Source organism: Dipteris shenzhenensis, chromosome 6 (genome assembly GCF_047967505.1).
Source record: "Dipteris shenzhenensis isolate YYH24624 ecotype China chromosome 6, Dip_SZ_1.0, whole genome shotgun sequence".
Taxonomy (NCBI): domain Eukaryota; kingdom Viridiplantae; phylum Streptophyta; class Polypodiopsida; order Gleicheniales; family Dipteridaceae; genus Dipteris; species Dipteris shenzhenensis.
This window is the reverse complement of record NC_141601.1, coordinates 57277078-57298120: the sequence shown is the minus strand read 5'-3', so window position 1 is coordinate 57298120 and position 21043 is coordinate 57277078. Positions and strand designations below refer to the sequence as shown.

The 21043-nt window shown below is 43.4% G+C and overlaps 1 protein-coding gene across 2 annotated transcripts; it reads left to right on the top strand.

Annotated features, from left to right (window-relative positions):
* Positions 1-1135: 1135 nt before the first annotated feature.
* LOC147901400 (BTB/POZ domain-containing protein) lies at positions 1136-19143 on the top strand. 2 transcript variants are annotated; one of them, XR_015541123.1, is made up of 5 exons: positions 1136-1805; positions 2336-2472; positions 18012-18127; positions 18268-18945; positions 19008-19143. XR_015541123.1 is itself a non-coding variant. In XM_087375612.1 (4 exons), the coding sequence occupies exons 1-4, from the start codon at positions 1687-1689 to the stop codon at positions 18871-18873; spliced, it is 978 nt and encodes a 325-aa protein (XP_087231738.1). In that variant the 5' UTR covers positions 1136-1686; the 3' UTR covers positions 18874-19132. The 2 variants fall into 2 exon arrangements, 1 of the variants encoding a protein (XP_087231738.1); XM_087375612.1 differs by having other exon boundaries at positions 18268-19132.
* Positions 19144-21043: the final 1900 nt, after the last annotated feature.

Here is a 21043-nt window from a genome sequence, read left to right as displayed (position 1 = left end):
GTGAAGAAGCAAGAGAGGTAGTGTAGAGGATACTCGAGGTATAAAAGTGATTGTGGGGGCCTATTGATATGATATGGCTTAGCTATGAACAACCAAGCAAATGCATGTTTAATGTGGCTAGCACTTGCAAGTCACACATCTACCTATTAACAACCAAGCAAATGCATGGAAGTTCTAAATTATCATATATTTAACTAAGCAAAGTGAGCCAAAACTTGGCTTTAACCACGAAACTCGATTTTTGATTGAGACGAGGCACACATCCATCACGAACTCTCTGTCTGTCTCTCTCTCTCTTTGGTCCGGTTTGGTTTGGGTCTGATTTGGTTTGTTTGGATTTGGATTTGCTCTAGTACTGAACGTAGAGATGTTCCAGCACAAGCAGCTCTTTGAATTTTGGTGAGCATCGTTCATGGCAGCAAGTTGGAGTCAGTAGGCAGTGTGCTAAAGCGCATGAAATAGGCTGGATCATGGGAATAACCATGCCTGCGTCAAAGAGCCATAATCATGCCTCTGTCAAAGGGCTGCGAGCACATCACAGGGGCGAAAACAAGTAATGATAGAATGATGATGAGACAGTCCTTCGTCGTAAACACTGAGTGCGGGGAGGTGGGGGGCCTGCGGGGCGGTGAGTCGCCTTTCGGTGGAGTGGGCTTGAGTGTTGAAGCAGCCCGCAGCGAGTCATAGTCTTCCGACGTAAGGGGACGCCACGAGGCGCAAAGCCAAGCCTGGAACGCCTATGGAACAAAGCCAAAAAATGCTCCGAAAAACTATGCGTAAATCTGTTTGGAAGAGACGAATAAGAGTTTGGTTGAACATTAACTGGGCACCGCCAAATTTATGCGCTCCTGCTAAAGTTAGCAGGCTTTCGCTAACGTCCCCTCGTGCTGCGCTTTTAAAAAATTGCATGTGACGCCAGCGACCGCCGTGGAGGCCGACGTGGCATCTGGCCGGCAAATTGGCAGTTAACTAGGGGTATGATTAAAAATAGCGGCGGGCAGACAATTTGGCGGTGGCTTGAATCGGACCCATTGATTGGGCGACGCGGATGACGTGGAGGGGCCGACGACGTGGCGTGTTGACTCATCATCATCGTTCTCGTTCCTTTACTGTCTACCCAAAGTTCCAACACGCCATAGCCGCAAAAGCTTTAAGCTTGCAATGACCCACACACTCAAAAAGCCATAGCTTTTAGCTCTTCGTGAGCGACCCACAAACAGAGCGACAGCCATAGCCATAGCCATCGCCAGTACCTTCTCACCTCCCACCTTTCTTCTTCTCTTCCCTGACATTCCACCTCCTGTCTCTTCCCCCGTCCTTCCCTCGCCCTACTCTTCCTCAGTCTTTTCCTCCCTTATGAAAAGTGGATCTGGCCTTATAGATTTGCCCTGCCCCCTCAATGCCACACCACACACTCGTGCTCTTTCCGGCTTGTCGTCGCCCTTTTGCCAATGCTTCTGGTCTTTCTCCATCCGTAGCGCCGAACTCATGGCTCTCCGCTCGTGTCTGCTTGCATCTGTGACTTGTCCCTCTTGACCGTGCTTTGAAACACGCCTTTTCGCCCAGTTATCAATTCATGGAAGTTTGGAGCCCCGGATCATAGTTCTCCTCCTACCGCATTTACGCTGCGAGTTGTGGTTGGCCCTTGGAGAGTCTTGCCTTGATGCAACGGTGCTGCCCGTTAGAATGAGTGAGCCGTCGACCAAAGTGGAGACCACAGCCAGGCTTGCTCAATGGAAGATTGAGAGTTTAGCGTCGTGCTCTTTCAGGCGATCCGAAGCATTCAAAGTTGGGCTTTGGAATTGGTACGTCACACTTCAAAGTCATGTTCTTTGTTCGAGTGTGCTCCGGTTGAGTCTGATGTCAATGTTTGGCATATTGGATTGTCTGATACGCGAACACGAGCTAACACGAGCTTCCATTTTCCAACTTGCCCCATTATAGATACATGGCTAGTCATCTCATTGGCTGACGCTCGATGAATTGTGTAACTGTCAGCTTTTCTTCAAGTTTTCTTCAACCAACGTTGTAGCTCTCCAGGCCAGAGATTGAGGGTTTAAGTTAGATACCTACAATCATTTGGATGCTTTCCATTCACCGGTGTTTGAAATTCGTTCCGGTTGGATCCCATGATGTACATATGGTTTTGAGCACACCTTTTTGCTGTCGTGGGCTTCAATCTTATTGATAATGCTATAATGGTCAGTCAAGTTTGTTGCAGTCTGTGGTAGTACCTAGGCTGCCAATAGCATATGAGGAATATGTTTTACATGCTTGAATCACGAAGTCTACAATAGAGTAGCAATATCTGACGACGATGTTACACTGTTTGCAGGCACCTTTCAATAGAGAGAAATAGGTTTCTGTACGTCCGGCTTTTTCCTGATTTGTGTAAAGCTCCCAAGGAACCGCCACCCATTGCAAGTTTTGTTCTACGACTTTTCAACGTAGGTGGGAGTCGCCGTCTTCCAGGTAAGAATTGGATAAACTAAGCTCTTTTGGGGACTTAATTGAAATTGGAACTTATCACTGTCAGCAGTGCCTTTTTCCTCAGCACTAAGTTCTTTTTGTTGACTCCTGTCGATTTGTCCAATTCATAATCCTTTCTGCGATACTTGCAAAGGTTACTTCGGACAGAATTAGAGTAATTTAATCTTAACAGAATTTAGTTTTCCACCACATGCTTGTTTTAACTCTCTGGCTTTTACTTATCTGGATCCTCTTTGCCCCAGTCCAGTCTTATCCGTGGCTGTTCCCAACGCATCAAGTGGTCCTCTTTGAACAAACTTATAGCTGGGAAATTGTCAAATGTATACTCTCACCTCTAGAAGGTTTTCTCAATAGATATCTCAGTGGATCGGTGCGAGGAGAGCTATTTGTCAAAGACAGGAACTTTCTGCAGTATGGTCTACACCCACCATTGGGTGCTGATGACATTGGTGGTGCAGTTGTAGCTTGAATGAAGAGAATGTGGACTACCTTTTGATCAGCCTTCTCCTTTAGAGCTAGCCTTTGTGATGGCTGAGTCTGCCCTTCACCTCTAGAGTGCCTTCAGAAACTCAATATTTTAAGAGGATGCTCAAGTATGTGTGGGTGTGTGGATTTGTATGTGTGAGAGCATATTTTTATACTATGGTGACCACCCACTGTTGGGCGCTGATGACGTCAATGGGGGAAGTCAACTACGGGATATGTTTTCACATTCGCAAGAGGTGCAGTTTCATGGGTCTCTTGGTTGTAGGCATGCACAACTTTGTCCACCATTGAGGGAGAATATGTTGCAACTAGTGAGGCATGCAAAGAAGCTATATGGCTTACTCACCCAGTGGGAGATTTGGGCATTGCAGGAGAGGTTCCAGTTTTGCATTGTGACAGCCAGAGTGCCATCCAATTGGCACGGAATCCTATTTTTCATGCAAAGACAAAGCATATTGATGTGAAGTATCAAATCATCATGGAAGTGCTTGAGGACAAGGATATTCAGCTTGTCAAGATTCACACAAATGATAACCTTGTAGATCTTTTTACAAAGAGCTTATCATGTCCTAGCTAGTCCCTGCTATGCGTGATGGAGTTTATCGTTTTCAACCTTATGAGTGACTATCATGAGATTGAAACTGCACTAAGTTGTGTTTTTAGAGGATGAGTTTGGGTCCTTTGTTGGGATTTCTTGTGTGGAAGCACACCTTCCGTGGTCTCAGAAGCAATTGCAAACGAGCATGGAGGAGGGCTATATGTCCTTAACCCATGAAGGTACCTACAAGCGATGCCTTGCAAAAGCACTCCCAGCCATGGTCCTATGGCCAAGCCTCCGTAGGCGACCATAAGAAATATGAAAACTTCTTTAGCAAATGGCTAGTTCATGGGTAGGGACCAAAACCTGTCATGAAGCACGTGTTGCTCTACTTAGTGACACTCTTGTGAAGGCATCCAACTGTTACTATCTGTGAGAAGAAGGGCATCTCTACTATTCGTTCTAAATGCCAAATCTGGGATGACCAAAACCACTCACCAGTTTGAAACTTACAAAAGATATAGAAAAGCCTACAATCAATGGCAAGAACTATCACTAGCTCATCGGATCTCTTATATATTTAACTATCAAGAGACCAGATATTTGTTATGCAGGAAGCTCACTTGCACAATTTATGGAACAGTCTCATTGGAATGCAACGAGAGAGTCTTAAGATACATCAGAGGTATGAGATAGTTTGGAATTAAATACCTTGGAAGTCATCCAAGGTTGCATGAATACTATGACAGTGACTATGCAGGAGTAAGCTCGGCTGCATAGTTTATGGCAAATCTAAAACAATGTCATTGGAATGTAGCCAAGATATCACAAACTTTGATCTAATTCTCTCATTCGTATCACGGGAGTAGCACCATCTCTATCCTCCCAGCCATATCTCGTTGAGGCTAACAAGCAAGCATAGATCTTCGTTCCAAATTCCCTGTGAATAATAATCTTCTCTTCTCTCTCTAGCCTCAACAAGCCCCAATTCCCTAGATAGATCTAGATGCCACATGTCATCCATATAGGGCCTTGCTAATGTAACATTCCACCCCTCTCTTGGGATGCATTAATTCCTTTGCCCCTAGGCACAATCATTGCACTAGGCCCTTGGCCTTAGATCTACCTAGTCTGGTGCTATCAGCCCTCACCTAGGACCTTGACATTAAATCCGTCCCGATCATTTACATAAAGCGCATACACATATATTATAGAGATGGATCCTTTAAAGGGAAATGTCGACTGATTCTTCCGAGGTCATGCCACCTCGACTAGAGCGTAACAATCCTTCCCTCTTCAGACATCAGCGTCCTCGATGATAAAATCTGGGAACACTCTCCGCAACTGATATACGGATTCCCAGGTACCTTCGGATAGAGGCTGACCATGCCATGCAACCAACACCGTGGGTATCTTCCGATTTCGTATTTGCATTGTTCCTCGGTCCAGGATTCTTGTTGGTTTGCGCCTTGCAATATCCTCTATCTCCTGAAACAAAACCACACCTTCGATTAGTGAGTCACCAGTATGCAAAAATTTCTTTAAGCGCGAAACATGAAAAACCGGGTGCACCTTACACCCCTGTGGCAATTCTAATTTATAGGCTACACTGCCTATTCTCTTTAGAATTAACCACGGCCCACAGTATCGAGGTGATAACTTAGCACACTCTCCTGAAGTCAACGACTTCGAGTGCGAAGGAACTCTGAGAAAAACTTTTTCTCCTTCCTTAAATACTCTTATAGACCGGTTCTCATCCGCATACAGCTTGGCTCTACTATCCATAGCCTGGCGGATATTAGCTCTCGCAAGTGCTAGCATCTCCCGCATTTGAACTACAAAGTTCGCGGCACTAGGCACTTTCTGAGGTATTCCAACTATAGTCGGATTGGCTGGTCTATAACCATAGTTCAGCTCAAACGGACTGAATCCGGTAGAGGAATGTTTTCTATCATTGTAGGCAAACTCCAACAATGGCAACCACTTGTCCCACGTATGTTGCCTCAATGACACATATGCTCTCAGCATATCCTCTAAAGTTTAGTTGACTCTCTCCGTCTGACCATCCGTCTCAGGATGATCCCCACTACTCATTCCCAACTCAGTCCTCAGTGTCTCAAATACCGCTGTCCAAAAATGACCGGTAAATCTGACATCTCTGTCTGACACTATGGATCTAGGCAATCCATGCAGATGAAATATATGTCTAATGAACAAATCCGCCACTTGCGGGGCACTAACAGACTCTCTAGTCGGAATGAAGTGAGCCATCTTGGTTAGACGATCAACCACCACAAGGATAGAATCATAACCTCCTTGCGTCGTAGGCAGCCCTACTATAAAGTCCATGGAAATGCTCTCCCACTTACTTAGTGGTATTTCCAAGGGCTTTAAGTCCGGGTGGCTTCACCCACTCGGCCTTGCTTACCTGACACGAAAAACACCGTGTCACATATTCATGAATATGCTTTTTCATCTTTGGCCAAAAGAAATCTCGCTTCACGAGATCATATGTCTTCTTGACTCCTGGATGTCCCGCACACGGGCTATCATGGCACTGTCGAATGACTCTCTGCCTGAGATCATTCTGACCAGATACTACAACCTTGCCATTTCTAACTAGCATACCATCCCTTATGGTATATCTTGCATAAGTTTGGCCTTTTCTGGATGCCAGGTCATCCTTTTCATTTTCCCCGGGTTTTAACACATGAGCCTTAGGCCATAAGCTTTGGACAAACTCGTCCAGCTTTTGAGTTTCTCTTATCTCGGTCATTAGAGCACTCTCTAATACCATGAAACTCAGGTTGTGCATAATGCGAGACAACGCATCAGCAACCTTATTGTCTTTTTCCTCTTCGGTACCGAATCGTTAGATTAAACTCCTGCATGAGCTCTGCCCCCCTAGCTTGGTAGTCCCTCAAGTCAGGCTGTTTACAAAAATGTTTCAGAGTATCGTGATCCACATCCACATAAAACTCTGAACCATATAAATAATGCCTCCATGTTTTCAAAGCATGGATAACAGCATACAACTCTAATTCATGAGTTGGCCAATTCCTTTGATAGGGAGAAAGCTTCTTGCTTTCAAAGGCTACTGGCCTTCCCTCTTGAAGGAGAACTGCTCCTACCGCAATGCCACTTGCATCGGTTTCTAGGAACAACGGTTTCTGGGGATCAACTATTTTTAACACCGGTCCTGTGACCACAGCTTGTTTTATGGTGTTAAAACTTTCTTGTTGATTCTGTCCCCAAATAAAAGGTACTTTATCTGAGGTCAGATCAGTCAATGGCGATACTATTCCGGAATATCCTTTGATATGCCTTCTATAAAACTGGACAAATCCCAAGAATGATCGCAACGCGGTCAGACTCTGAGGGATTGGCCAAGTTAGTATCGCAGCCACTTTCTTCGGATCCATTTCTACCCCCTGTGGAGTAATTATGAATCCTACATGTTCAAGCCTAACCACACACAGTATACTTTTCTTTTTATTTACATAAAGACTGGCTTTCTTCAAAGTACTGAACACTACTCTTAAGTGTTCACGATGTCCAGTAATACTTTTACTGAATATCAGGATATCGTCAATAAAATGTACTACAAATTTTCCGATATACGGACGTAGTAAATCGTTCATAAGCATGACGAAGGTCGTTGGAGCATTGGTAAGTCCGAAGGGCTTTACCAAAAACTCATAATGACCAAACCTGCTTCTGAAAGCGGTTTTATGCACATCCTCGGCTCTAATCCGGATTTGATGGTAGCCACATTTAAGATCAATCTTACTGAAAATCACAGCTCCATGTAATGCATCTAGCAAATCATCAATCCGAGCCATCGGATACTTGTGCTTAACAGTGATATTATTCAATGCTCTGTAATCTATACAGAGGCGAAACGTATCATCCTTTTTCTTCTTTAATATCACTGGCGAAGCAAAAGGTGAGAAACTTGGTTGAATCTGTCCCAACTTGAGGTATTCTTCCAGTTGTCTACGCACCTCAGCCTCTTCAGTAAAACTCATTCTATAGGGAGGTCTATTTACAGGTTTTGCCCCCGGGATCAGTTCAATCTTATGTTGAACTTTCCACTCCGGAGGTAACCCATAAGGTAGTTCATCCCTAAAACATTCAGAGAACTCCTCTGTTATAAGATTAGCCAGCTTGGCCATCTCACCACTTTGCGTAACATCAGTGCCACCCGAAGAATCATCAACCGGCTCTACCGATGCTGTGTAAAGGAATAAAAAGTCTTCCTAAGCTTTTCGGATTTCCATCACGGAAACCAACGGTCCCTAAGGTATATCTTTTTCACCTCGCAAGACATAAAGCACATCATTCATCTTGAATTGATATACGTGCTTTTTCCAATCAATGGTTGGATTCTTCTTAGAATGCCACGCCATACCCAGGGCTATATCTGCATGAGTAAGCTTGGTCATTTCAAAATCAAGCTTCTCAGTATAGTCCTGAATCCGAAGCTCCAACTGGGTAACCCTTTGGTCCCATACTTCAGTTGAACTTCCATCTGCCATTCTGACTGTATACGCATAGTCAGATGGGCTTGTTTTTAATTTCAGCCTCTTCACGAGCTTGGAGTTAATCACATTGTGAGTTTACGTCGAGTCAAATAACACAATGACATCATGATTGGCCACTTGCCCTTTCATTTTAATCAAGTCCGTATCATTAAATGCCATATATCCCGTTGCTGCGGGCTTAGATAGGATGTTATCAGGTGCACTCGTCACTAACTTAGCAACAGACACACATAACAAACAAGGTACTAACCTCTGAGAAGATCCCGCTAGCTGAATTTGCATCTCTTCCGCTCTGGGACTTCCCTGCATCTCCACGTCGCACTCTGAGATCACCATCTCAGCCATCCAACGATCTTTGTTACGTGGACAATCCTTCCACTGGTGAGGTTGAAGGCAACCAAAACATAAGCCTTCTCTCCTCGCTTTTTCTCTTTGTTCTGGGTTCAAGGGAGACTTAGACCAAGCCCGGGCTGCCATTGGGGTTACTTTCCTTTTCACTCCAATGGTGGTACTTGGTTTAGGAGTTTCAGCCGGTCTCGCCTGCTTGGCTTGATCACTCGGTTGCGAACCACTCCCTCTACTAGCCCACTTCTTCTTAAACCCATATTTCTTCGGATACCCATACTGGGTTCCGACCTGTGCAAACCCACTTGGCTTGCTGCCCTTGGCATCCTCATAGTTCAGGGCTATAGCTATTGCATCATCTAACGTGTTCGCGTACTTAGCCCGAACTTCCATTTTTATGCAATCACTCAATCCAAATATGAAATCTTTCACTTGGATTGATTGAGGCAGGGGTTCGTCAACCTTCATTATACTCTCTTGAAACTTATTAGTGTATTCTGCCACTGATAAATTTCTCTGACGAAGATTCCTATATTGATCCCAAGCTCGGGATGCTTCGTCAGGAGGTAAGAAGTGTTTCTTGAACTCTCTTTTAAACCCCTCCCAGGTAGCAGATGCTATACCATCTTTTTGTTGTTTAATCCACCACCGATCCGCTGCCTCACTAAACATGTGGGTGGCCTCGCGGATCTTCTTGATGTCATTTCTGATTTCACAAATGGCGAACGCCTCGTCCCATTTGTGTAACCAGGTCTCAATGACATCGGAGCTACGGTCGTTCATACGACCAGAATACTTTTCCGGTCTGTAATTGGCAATATTTGGCACTTTAGCCTTCCTAGGCTCGACCGTATGGACACTAGACTCCAGTTCCATTGGAGCCTTTCCCTTCTCTTCTCGAGAAGGTCTGGTAGACATACTCTGTATCGCTCTCCTAAGTTCGGACTGCCCTACATTGGCCTGTAATTGCTGCAAACAACTGTTGCAAGGCATCCTCCAGCAATGCAATCCTGCCAGATAAAGTGTGAGCTACTGGGCGCGATCCCTGCTGGGTCGGCTGGACTCCTGATTCACCAGGGTCCCTCCTGGAAGCCCCTTCTTCTGCCTCCATTCCGTTCTATGGGTGGTTTGTTTTGCTTTGATTTGGTTTTTGATTTGGGGGTTTTAAAAAAAAATAATAATAATAATAAACCACCACTTGCAAACTGTATTTACAAGTTGATACAATTCAGTGTACTAACAGTCTGACTGCAATCCCACATTCACACTGATCAAGCATTTAATACAGGCATATATCACAGATGGCGCTTTTCCCTATACTAGGGAAATTCCTGCAAACTGACTCTGACTGAAGCACACAGGCATATGCACAGGCATAATCTGTCCCTCCTACAACATTGAAGCCTCATGCATGCTGATCATTCGCATTATCCTGTCTATGGAAGTAGCGCATCACCCTACTAAATCAAGAAGGCAAAAAAAAACAACACGAGAATAATGGAGATCAAAGAAAGCTCCCTGGTCAAGTCCTGCGCCTCTGCGCCCAATCGGCGTCCCAAACTGTCGCTGGATCGTAGTCTCAGTCACTGGTTACGAGCAGGGTGCTCGGATCTGGAGAACTCGGAGTACACGTGTGCCAAATCAGCTAACCACGGGTTAGCCAGCCTGCTCTGCGCCAACCCTGCGTCCCAAATCCTAGCGTACGTGCCAAATGATCTTCTCGTTCACGACTACTGCTATCCGTTCCAGCAGCACTCCAAGCTTGTCGTCGATCACGTGAAGGACCCAGCAATTATCAATCATGTGCTCCACGCTATCATCCGCTGCGTCGTTGCAGTCTGCCACGTAACATGTCGAAGGCGAATCGCTCCCACGAAACAGTCAACAAGTCTCTGCCCACGAACTCCTGGCGGTGAAGCTGTGATGGAATGGACACGCAGGCGTCTAAGCTGGAGCGCAGGTTGACAAGGACCAGCGTGGGCGTATGATGCATGTGCGATTTTTTTTTTAAACGGAAGTGGATCTGGCCGTGAATTAGGAGCGGGACACGCAGGTTACCAGCCGCTGCCTTACGGGACCCCCAAACTCCAGCCACGAAACAGAAGCCTCCGTCCGTCGTAGATAACATCCGAATTCGTCGAAGGCTCGTATGGGATCTCCGTCAAGATAGTCCACGCCAAACGATACGTAGGCCAATTGTTCGTCGTCACCACGTAGCACCAACAGTTAGTCCGTCGATTTGGCGCTCAGGTCGTTCGATGATCCCACTTCCATCCCCTTCGTAGCCTCGCTCTGATACCAATTATCACAAACTTTGATCTAATTCTCTCATTCGTATCACGGGAGTAGCACCATCTCTATCCTCCCAGCCATATCTCGTTGAGGCTAACAAGCAAGCAGAGATCTTCGTTCCAAATTCCCCGTGAATAATAATCTTCTCTTCTCTCTCTAGCCTCAACAAGCCCCAATTCTCTAGATAGATCTCGATGCCACATGTCATCCATATAGGGCCTTGCTAATGTAACATTCCACCCCTCTCTTGGGATGCATTAATTCCTTTGCCCCTAGGCACAATCATTGCACTAGGCCCTTGGCCTTAGATCTACCTAGTCTGGTGCTATCAGCCCTCACCTAGGACCTTGACATTAAATCCCTCCCGATCATTTACATAAAGCGCATACACATATATTACAGAGATGGATCCTTTAAAGGGAAATGTCGGCTGATTCTTCCGAGGTCATGCCACCTCGACTAGAGCGTAACACAAGAGAGTCTCAAGGTATATCAGAGGTACACGATAGTTTGGAATTGAATACAACGGAAGTCATCCAAGGCTGCATGGATATTGTGACAGTGACTATGTAAGAGATCATGGGATGCATTTTTCCTTGGTCAAGGTGCTATATCATGGTTGTTAAATAAGCAACTAACTGTTTCGTCTTCAATAGAAATAGAATATAGGGCACTCACGAGAGGTGCATGTGAGGCTATATGGCTCAAAAGACTATTGTTAGAAACCGATTACTTTGATGAGTCAAAGCCAACAACAATATACTGTGATAATCAATCGGCTTAAAATCCAGTATATCACTCTTAGACAAAGCACATTGATATCAGAGAGTAATTCATCAGAGAAAAGTGTTACTTGGCAACATCACATTGCAACATTGTGACAGCAAAGAGAATGTTGCAGATATCTTTACCAAACCACTTGAGAAAGAGGTTTTTGAGAAGCACCGACAAGTGCTAGGTTTGACTCAGAGGAAGGACATTCCCATTAAAGGGGTGTGATGGAATGTAATGCTCAGTCGTTCTTCGATTCTCCATAATCATCATCTTGAGGTCTTCTTTTGACTCCATTTCAATTTTCAACTCCAACGTTAGGGATTTTGGATCTATTGTTGGTAAATTGCGGGATATTTTCAGATTTGCAGGTTATTTTGTCACATGTGTCTAAATAGCAATGACACTTGGCTGCTTTGATATGAAATTGGGGGTTTTTCAGTGACATTGGCAAGGAATTGCAGCAGATTTGGTCACATTTGCAAAATTACAGCTTATTTTGGGGCTTTTACCAATTTGCTCTCTTTTTGGCATAATTGTCCTATCCAAATTTGGGGCTTTTGCCAGATTTGCCGATATTTGCAGCATTCTTTGCTTGACACAGCAAATATGGGTTCTATTTGCATTTGCCCATTGATTTGGGCTATTTGTCCTTTGCAGTTTGTGGCATTTAGCCAACATTTGGGACAGATTCAGTTCAGATTTGCATTGGACAGATTTGCCGACATTTGCCCTTTGATTTGGGCTGGTTATATGCAGGACCGCTATTTGATTGGACATATATTTTCTTGCAGGTCATTCTGGGAACAGCTTGTGCATTTTGCTCAGTGTTTGAGCAGCCATCTTGGCATTGACACTAGCAGACATTTGCTGTCATATTTTGGCTGACATTTGCAGCCAAGAGTTAGATACTTGGGTAGCTAACTCTTTGCATTGTTGCCTTGAGGCTGTGACACTTGCAGAGCACTTTTATTTTTTGCAGATTTTCGTTTGCAATGGCATACCATGAATCTTTTGGGATGCTTGCTGCTGAGGAGAGCTTGATGGCACCAATTATCCCATGGGGTTGTACTTGGTGCACCACTTGTTGGTGTCCAGGAACTTTTGGGGAATTGTATCTGGATTGGAGACTAGACTTGTCTCTTCATCACAAGCACCTGCTGCCACCGCAGCCACTTTTGGCACTTCTGGTTCATCTACCACTACTTCCTCCGTGCCTACCGTCGACCCTCCAACACAAGAACAGATTCGTTGGGATCAGTGAGATGCATAGGATAGGCACCTGCAGTGATTGCCTCTGATGTGTTGGATTCTATTCCGCCTTTCACCGATACAGATGACAGTGCAGAGCACCATGCGACATGCTTCTAGCAGCTCTAATCCTCTTCTGGTTGCTCTTGCTCAGCCTGATTTTCCACCATCAAATGGCCATGCAAGCAGTTCAAGAGGAGAGGGCTGCCATGAGACAACAAAAAGCAGTCCCTCGTTGGCTTTTGGATACCCTCAAGGATAGCAAGCAGACTGAGCCTTTGCCGGCACACTATAGGTGTGCACAAATAGATGCAAGGCAATTTTTTGATTGTAGCTTTGATTGCCACTACCTGTAATGAGGAGCCTCTATATCTCACAAAGATGCATTTGAAAGTCATGAATGGATGCATGCCATGAGGGCTGAACTTGATTCCATTCAAGCAAATGGCACATGGGACTTGTGTGATTTGCTTCCAGGCAAGCGTGCCATCACCACAAAGTATGTTTACAAATTGAAGCACAAAGCTGATGGCAGTATTGATCGCTACAAAGCTTGCCTTGTTGTGGAAGGTTATGCCCAGCAGCATGGTATTAACTTTGAAGAGACATTTTCTCCCACTTCACGCATCACGAGCATTCGTTGTGTCATTGCTCTTGCATCTCGTAGGCATTGCGAGGTCCATCAGAAAGACATCAATACCGTCTTTCTTCACGGGGATTTAGTGGAAGAGGTCTATGTCACTCAGCCTCCAGGATTTGAACTTCCAGGGTCTGAAACTAAGGTATGCTGGCTTAAAAGGGATCTTTATGTTTGAAGCAGGCACCACGGGCATGGTATGCTAAGATACATTCTTTTTTGTTGTCAAAACAGCCCTACGGAGGCTACTCTTTATGTCCGGAAGAGGGAATCAAAAGGCAGCTTTGCAAAAAATCTTTTGCCATGATAGATATGGGCCGGTTGCGCTATTACTTGGGCATCCAGTTTGCATATGTTGAAGGGCGTATAATGATGAGTCACTCCCAAGTACATTGGACAGCTCTTAGACGGCTTCCACTTTGAAGATTGCAAGCGAGTTTCTACACCATTGGAGCCTGGCTTTCATTTCTCCTTTGAGGATGGGAGTGCACCATGTGATGCCATCCTTTATTAGCAAGTTGTGGGCTACTCGGCTTCATCTTTAATATGCCGTCTCCCAGTTGAGCCGGTACATGCACATGCCTAGTACACAGCATTGGCAAGCAGTGAAGCGGGTCTTCCGTTACTTGAAAGCCAGACAAAATTTGGGACTGCTCTATGGTGCTGAGTCTCCACTGGTCTTGCATGCTTTCACCGACAATGACTGGGCATGTTGTTATGACATGAGAGTGTTCCACAGTGGCTACTGTTTCATTGCTTGGATCTTCATGCATTTCATGGTTCAGTAAGAAGCAGCCTACGATTGCTAATTCCTGTTGTGAAACTGAATATAGGGCAGCCTTCACAGCTACAGTAAAGTGTGTCTGGCTCCGTAAGCTACTCACAGATCTTGACATCAGCTAGCCGGCTTCTACTACCATCTACATTGACAGCCAGATTGCTTTGGCTATTGCGAGAAACCCAGTGTTTCATGCACACACAAAGCACATTGAGGTTAATTATCATTATGTTCGAGAGCGACATACAGCTATCCTATGTTCCCATGGAGGACAACTTAGCAAATCTCTTCACAAAGGCTTTACCACGGCTCAAGTTTTAGGCTTTTCGACATGCCTTACACTTGGCACCATTTGTTATGTGATTTTGATCTCCCTGTACTGTCATAGGTTGCTATATCCATCTTGGACGAATATGTGCAACCATGATATAGTTTCTTAGGTATACCTGAGGTGTATTTAGGATACTTCCTCCATTACCATGGAGGAGGGTTTGTTAGCACTTAGCCTTGGTATGGCCTTGTAAGCTAGTCTTAGGACTGAGTCAACCCTTAGGTTGACTTCACTAGTCAACCATATGGTTGACTTTGGGGCCATATAGGCCACCCCTTTGTAATTTCTCATTATCCATTTGTAAGTACTCACGTTTTCTTCAGCTTGTTGTTTGCTCCTTTGCATTCCACGCCGTTTCCATTGCTTCCCACACCACCCAAGTCCAAAGTCTCTTATGAGATTAAAATTCGAGAGTTTTGAGTCTAGATGCTTCAAAGTTTCCTTGGTTTGCAGCTTGAATAGTGGTAGCTTTTTTCCTTCGTGAAAGAAAACCTGATGAAGGTCTTTCTCTACACAATAGCACAATTAGAATCTACAATGCATGCCGCATTACTCAGAATGCCAATCCCTAGCTACAATGCACAAGGGAAAAACCAGAAATCGACTATAAAACACACAATGAACCCATACATATCTCAAGCTGAAAGGGGGTGATGAGGTGGGAGGGAGCCGCCGCCCTTTGACCTCTCAAAAGGTCAAGGTCAAGCCTCCCATGTGGCATCAACACGGCACGCCAAATCAAAATGCACTAACGCACAGGCATAGATGCAATACCAACACTGATGGGATACTTTCTAGTCTAAGGTAATATCAGTCCAAGGTCCACCCTATGTACTAGGCTCTATCGGGACTAGATGAAAGATAAGGATTCTAGTCTTGTAAGGTAATATAAGTTTAAGGTCCGCCCCTATGGACTAGGCTCTATCAAGACCAAATATTGCAAGAAAAATTAATATCATGTGTTAGCATGATGCAAGCATACAATACAGGCATAGAGTATAAGAAACAAGCAATCGTCATGCATTCAAATAACATAAATAATAGCAATCTATCGTGAACGGCTGGAAAACAACATAAAAACAGCATCTATTCATCTTGATGTGGGAGAGACTGAACACAGCCTAAGGAAATAGGTGATTAACCTATGTCCAAAGGCAAGGGTATGAAGGTTGTCGAGGCATATTCATCTTGATGTGGGAGAGACTGAACAGCCTAAGGAAATAGGTGATCAGCCTATGTCCAAAGGCAAGGGTATGGAAGGTTGTCAAGGTTTATCCTGCATCTCCTCCTCTTCAATAAAGCTGGTCAAGTGGTATCTTGACTTAATAAAGACTCAAAGGTCAGATTGCCTAATCTTGCACTAGGGACCTAAGAGGGTCCTGAACAGTAAAAGTTGATTCAAAATTGCTCTAACTACTACATCGAACCTCGTGTGGTAGAGTTGCAGAGAGGCAAGAACATCAGACCTTCAAATAAGTTGTAAGAAGAACAAAATGGCAACATATCATGGAGATAGAATCGCAAAGATGCCATCATGGAAAACCACACATGCTACCTTTTCGGATCAATAAAGGTATGACGGCTCAAGTGAAAGATGGACCAAGTACTCAGAGAATGCTATGAAGAGGTTTAATATGCACAGTTGCTACTGTCCCACCCACAGTAACACAAGGGTATGATCAAATTACCATGCCTAGACTACTAGATAATGCGATTAATTAATGCAAGAGGCCATAGCCTCTACACTTACTAAGGGCTCTAAGTGGCCTCGAAGTCTTGGCTCAGCTACCCTGTATCCTTAATACAGTAAGGCTCACCGATAGAGCACACTGAAGGTCTTGGTTAAGTAAAGAGGACATGGAAAGTCCTATGGACACAAATGTTTGGAGATAGATGAAGAAACCGAGTTATATGATCAAGAACATGACCTGGTAGAGGATGATCTTGTAGTGATGTAGGTGGGTATAATTCCTAAGGTCAATAATTCAAAACTAAGGAATTGCACCAGATTCTCTGTACAATCTTGAAAGGACCATAAGCTCTTGAGCTGAGTTTGATTCAGTCTTATCACTGATTTTTGTCTTCAACCAGTAAAGAAGCACCGTGATTTTTAATTTTTAAATTTTTTTTCAAAGAAAGCACCTTGAGTTAACTCTCTTATGCCCTTGTTTCTTGTTGCACCTATTGTTTGATGGTTTTATGCTTCTAAACTAAATTATAAACTGACTCCTGGATTGGTCTCTTGGACAAAGCACCAGCCATCAAAGTTTCTTTCTCTAGGGTGTGTTGTATTAAGTATTGAACACTATTATGATCAGTATGAATGATGACTTATCATTGAGACGATAGTGCTTCTAGGCTTTCAAAGGAGGAATTACTGCAATCCATTTTTCCTTTTAAACATCAACATTCTTTTTGAGAGTGGCCTGCTTTGATAGGCAAATGCATGCCCATTCTACACATGCAACCTTTACTTGCATCAGCCGTAACCACAACAGTCTTTTGAGGTTGACACTACTTGTGAAATGAGAGCTTAGTTCAGCTTGAGCTTCTTAAAATGCTGATTTTTCCAGATCAGTCCACTTGAGTCTACTCCTTTCTACATTAATAAACTTATGAAAGAGAGGTGGACAAAACTCACACAGGCTGAGTGGAGAACTGGAAATGGAGGGGAGCAGAAGAATAGCACACAGGCAGGGGTAAAATGGAACTAGAACAGATCAGAGGGCCAAGTGGGCCTGAATGTGGGTGAAAGAACACCCAGACGTGGGCAGAAAGAGCCTACGAAAGGGCTATGTGTTGAGGAGGAGTGGAGGGGGTGAGCTGAAGGGGGCTGAAAGGTTGGCTAGCAGGATCGAGAACTACAGGATCTGTGATTTCAAAATCCTTTACTTGGGGCGTGTGCTTCGATGCATACAAAATGTTCCAAAATGTGCATGTATTTCAAAGGGTCTTGTATGCAATGAAACACGTTCCTGCTGATATGAGGGAATTTCTTTCAGAATGTAATGGTGCATCGTGTTATTAGCTACATTGCCTAAGCTTCTTTCCTAAAAGTATCTATTTGGGAGAGACTAAAATGAAACAATCTTATCTTCATAAGCAGTCCTACGGACGAAAATTGCGTACCAGGATTTTTGTATATGCTCACGAATGCTTGTGTGTGAGTGTGCGTGCGTGTCTGTGTGTACATCTATGAGAGCTTGGGTTATATAGTTCCGTAACTATCATTGGTGTTGATCGCATTAAGTTTTAAACTTGTGGATAATTATGGTGAGATCAAGTAACAAAAACTGCACAGTTTAAGTGATAAGTTTGGACATGTTTGTGGATATAGGTTTTTGTGAAAATGTTTGATCGCTTGTCCATTGGTGCAAGTAATTCACATCTACTGTGCTAGGACGGGTTCCAATGCATAGTTTTACCAATTGGTGTTGGATATCTTGTAGAGATCATTCAGTTTCTTTCCGATCAATAATTGATAGAGAAATTTGTTTGTCAAAACCACCTTTGGGGATTTACAAGAAAGAGATTCTGCATGGAAACAGTGTATGACAGAGTGTTGCGGACAAGTGAAGACTTTGTATGGGCTGTGGATACGACCTTTCATGGAAGATTCATTATAGACGTGGAATTCCTGGATTTGAAAGTTGCTGCAATGCATGTAAGTAATATTTGGATGGATGGATAGGCCTTTTTCGTTTTGATTTGGTTGGGTATATAGGATAACCAACCCAGTTTTGGTAGCTTGGAGAAAACTAAAAAGTAGTTAATGTCTTCATGTTGTTGGGTGTATGTGACAAGGGAGGTGAAGCATTGTCCGTTTGGCCTAATGAGGGAGCCATAGTGGCCCAAGCTCACGAGGGAGTGTTGAAGTGCTTAAATCGAATGCTGGAGGATGCCATTCATACAGACGTAACGATCCACACAAGTACAGGAAGCATTGGAGCTCACCGTGCTGTATTGGCTGCCAGATCTCCTGTTTTTGAATCCATGTTTATGCATGACCTTCTGGAGAAGGAATCTTCTTCAATAAATATTGAGGATATATCATTGGATGCGTGTCGTGCTTTGCTGAGCTATGTTTATGGAAACATTAAATTTGAAGACTTTCAACTGCACCGCGTTGCACTTCTGCGAGCATCGGATAAATATAACATCAGAGATCTCAAAGAAGCTTGCGAAGAAAGCCTCCTGGAGGATATAGACGCTAAGAACGTTCTTGAAAGGTTACAAGACGCGTGGCTCTATCAACTTGACAGGCTGAAAGAAGGTTGCTTAACTTACCTACTTAATTTCGGGAAGATATACGATGTTCGTGAAGATTTAAGCATTTTTTTGCAGCATGCAGATAGAGATCTGATAGTAGAGATGTTTCAGGAAATGCTGGATGTACTTAGAACAACGTGATGTTCTACCGGACAATCTTGTATCAAGAAGGATGTAGTTGAAAAGACAACTGCATACTTCTTTCTTTTGGTTGTCCCTCTTATTCCTTTGTACAGTGAAAGGTTTCCTGAATGCACGTTTTCAGGTGTTAAAAGGAAGCACCTATGAAGATTTCCTGTCTATTGAGGTCAGTGGCGCAGACTGAATTTGGTGTTGTTGAACTAAAAATCTTGTAGTACGCTTGACTGAATTCTGTCTGTCAATAGAAGAGTACTCTGATGTTGACATCCTATTGTGGTCTTGTATTAGTATGTTCAAGATAGTCTAATGGGGGCGAAGGATGCAAAGTGTTTGTTTGATTCTGCACTGATTTATTTGTCTCCTGAGTACATCTATATGACAAGTTTCAATATAGACTTTTGAATTCCCATTCGCATTTCAGTAGGTTGGTCCGGTACGCAAATGGTTGCGGAATCATTTCTAAATGGGACGGTAGAGCGTCGTGCACCGTTGCACGAATAAGTCTTGCAATGGGATTCATCACTGCAGGTCTACATAAGCATTGATTTTATAGAATCAGTGCAAATGAGGTTTGAATACAGAGTATTTGATTGGTGATGAGATCTTTTATGGGCATAAGAACATTTTATGGGCCACATAGTCCTCCATTAGGTCGAGGCCAAACTAGAGTGCAAGGTAGAACTTGGAGGAGAGGACATCTTTTGAACATGAGTTCATGGATCCCTAGCCACTCATTTATGCAAGTGCAATTTGACTTCACTTTTGAGTTCTTGAGACTCCCTTCTAATATTTATCAAACTTGAGAAAATGCTAGGGTGAAATTAGAAAAAATGCATTGTAGAAAGAGTATCAATTGCTCATGGGCCATTGAAAGGTAAGATAGAGTCTAAACCCATCCAATCAAGTTCCAAGTGCATCAACATATCAAGACAACTAGGACAAACATTCTTGGACCTTAACCTATAATTCCGACCTTACATAAGGCATTTTCGATTATGAAGCTGGTTGTAAAGTTGACCTCGGGAAAAGAGCACTTTTCCCTTGAATGAAAATATATCCCACTTTGCCTAAAGGATAATCAAGGTTGCACAATACGTTGGGAAGCTCAAAAATCCCAATGGTGGATAGAGAAAATTTGCTCTATAGCTAGTTTGAATCATGACTAAAGCATTTCCAAAAGGGCCTAGATCTAATAAATTATAATATTTCTTTTGGACCAAAAGCCTAGGGGCTTAGAGAATTATTCAAAACCTACTTGGAGGAAACAATAGAGACCAAGAGTGTGAATATAGCTCAAATATGTCACTTTTGTGTATGTATTTTGAGTGACTTCTAAACCACAAAAGGTGTTCTTGAGTACCACTATAGGGTCAGGGGAATACAAGTTAAAGAACATTTGGCATAACCAAGCCACACTCTTATATTTGGCTTAGAATCTTAGTATCAAGAAGACAAGGTTCTGACTGGAAACTAGTGTTGGAAAAGTTCACAAATGGTACCCACGTGGCATCCTAATTTGGTTAAATACAATACATTAAGATATACACCTTTGAAGAAATGCAAGATCTAGATTTCACAGCATAGATATCCTCTCATGAATACTAGAATAACTATTCCTTAGGAAATGCAATAGTTGGATTCCATGCCGTGAAGGCTCTCTTATGAACATAATATGATTACGCCAAGACATGCATGCAAAATGCAACTATTTATTTTTTGATTGCATCATGGCAATATGCGTTAGGCATGAATTTGTAGGTCTTGAGCATTGAATGGTTTTTGCTTGGTTCGCCTCTCTGTCTTGGCATGTCTAGCGCAATATCATAGCTGCATTGATGGCTTGATATGTTGCTATAGGAGGATGCATTGATCACTGCTCTTACTTATTGGAATTAAGTCTTAGTGAGCTTATCTTTGTCTTGCTTGATGATATCTATGTTTTCTTTGTAGATATCATGCCATGTTTTGTCACTTGCCAATAGCGTTTCCTTAGAGTTTCTGAATGGGATGTATAATAGGCAATTATATTGGTAGAAACATGTTGGGTCTTTGTGTTGATTGAAGTGGACAAAGCGTATGATCCATGGGCTAGCTAGTTTCTATTGCTTGTCTTTAACTGACTTGTATTAGGATGCGTATTTAGCTAAGCAAATGTTGTTCAAGGCACTGT

Coding starts and splice junctions, on each gene's coding strand:
- LOC147901400 (XM_087375612.1), top strand. CDS start 1,687: ATGAGTGAGCCGTCGACCAAAGTGGAGACCACAGCCAGGCTTGCTCAA. Junction 1,806..2,335: donor AAAGTTGGGCTTTGGAATTG/GTACGTCACACT, acceptor CACTGTTTGCAG/GCACCTTTCAATAGAGAGAA. Junction 18,128..18,267: donor TGAAAGTTGCTGCAATGCAT/GTAAGTAATATT, acceptor GTATGTGACAAG/GGAGGTGAAGCATTGTCCGT.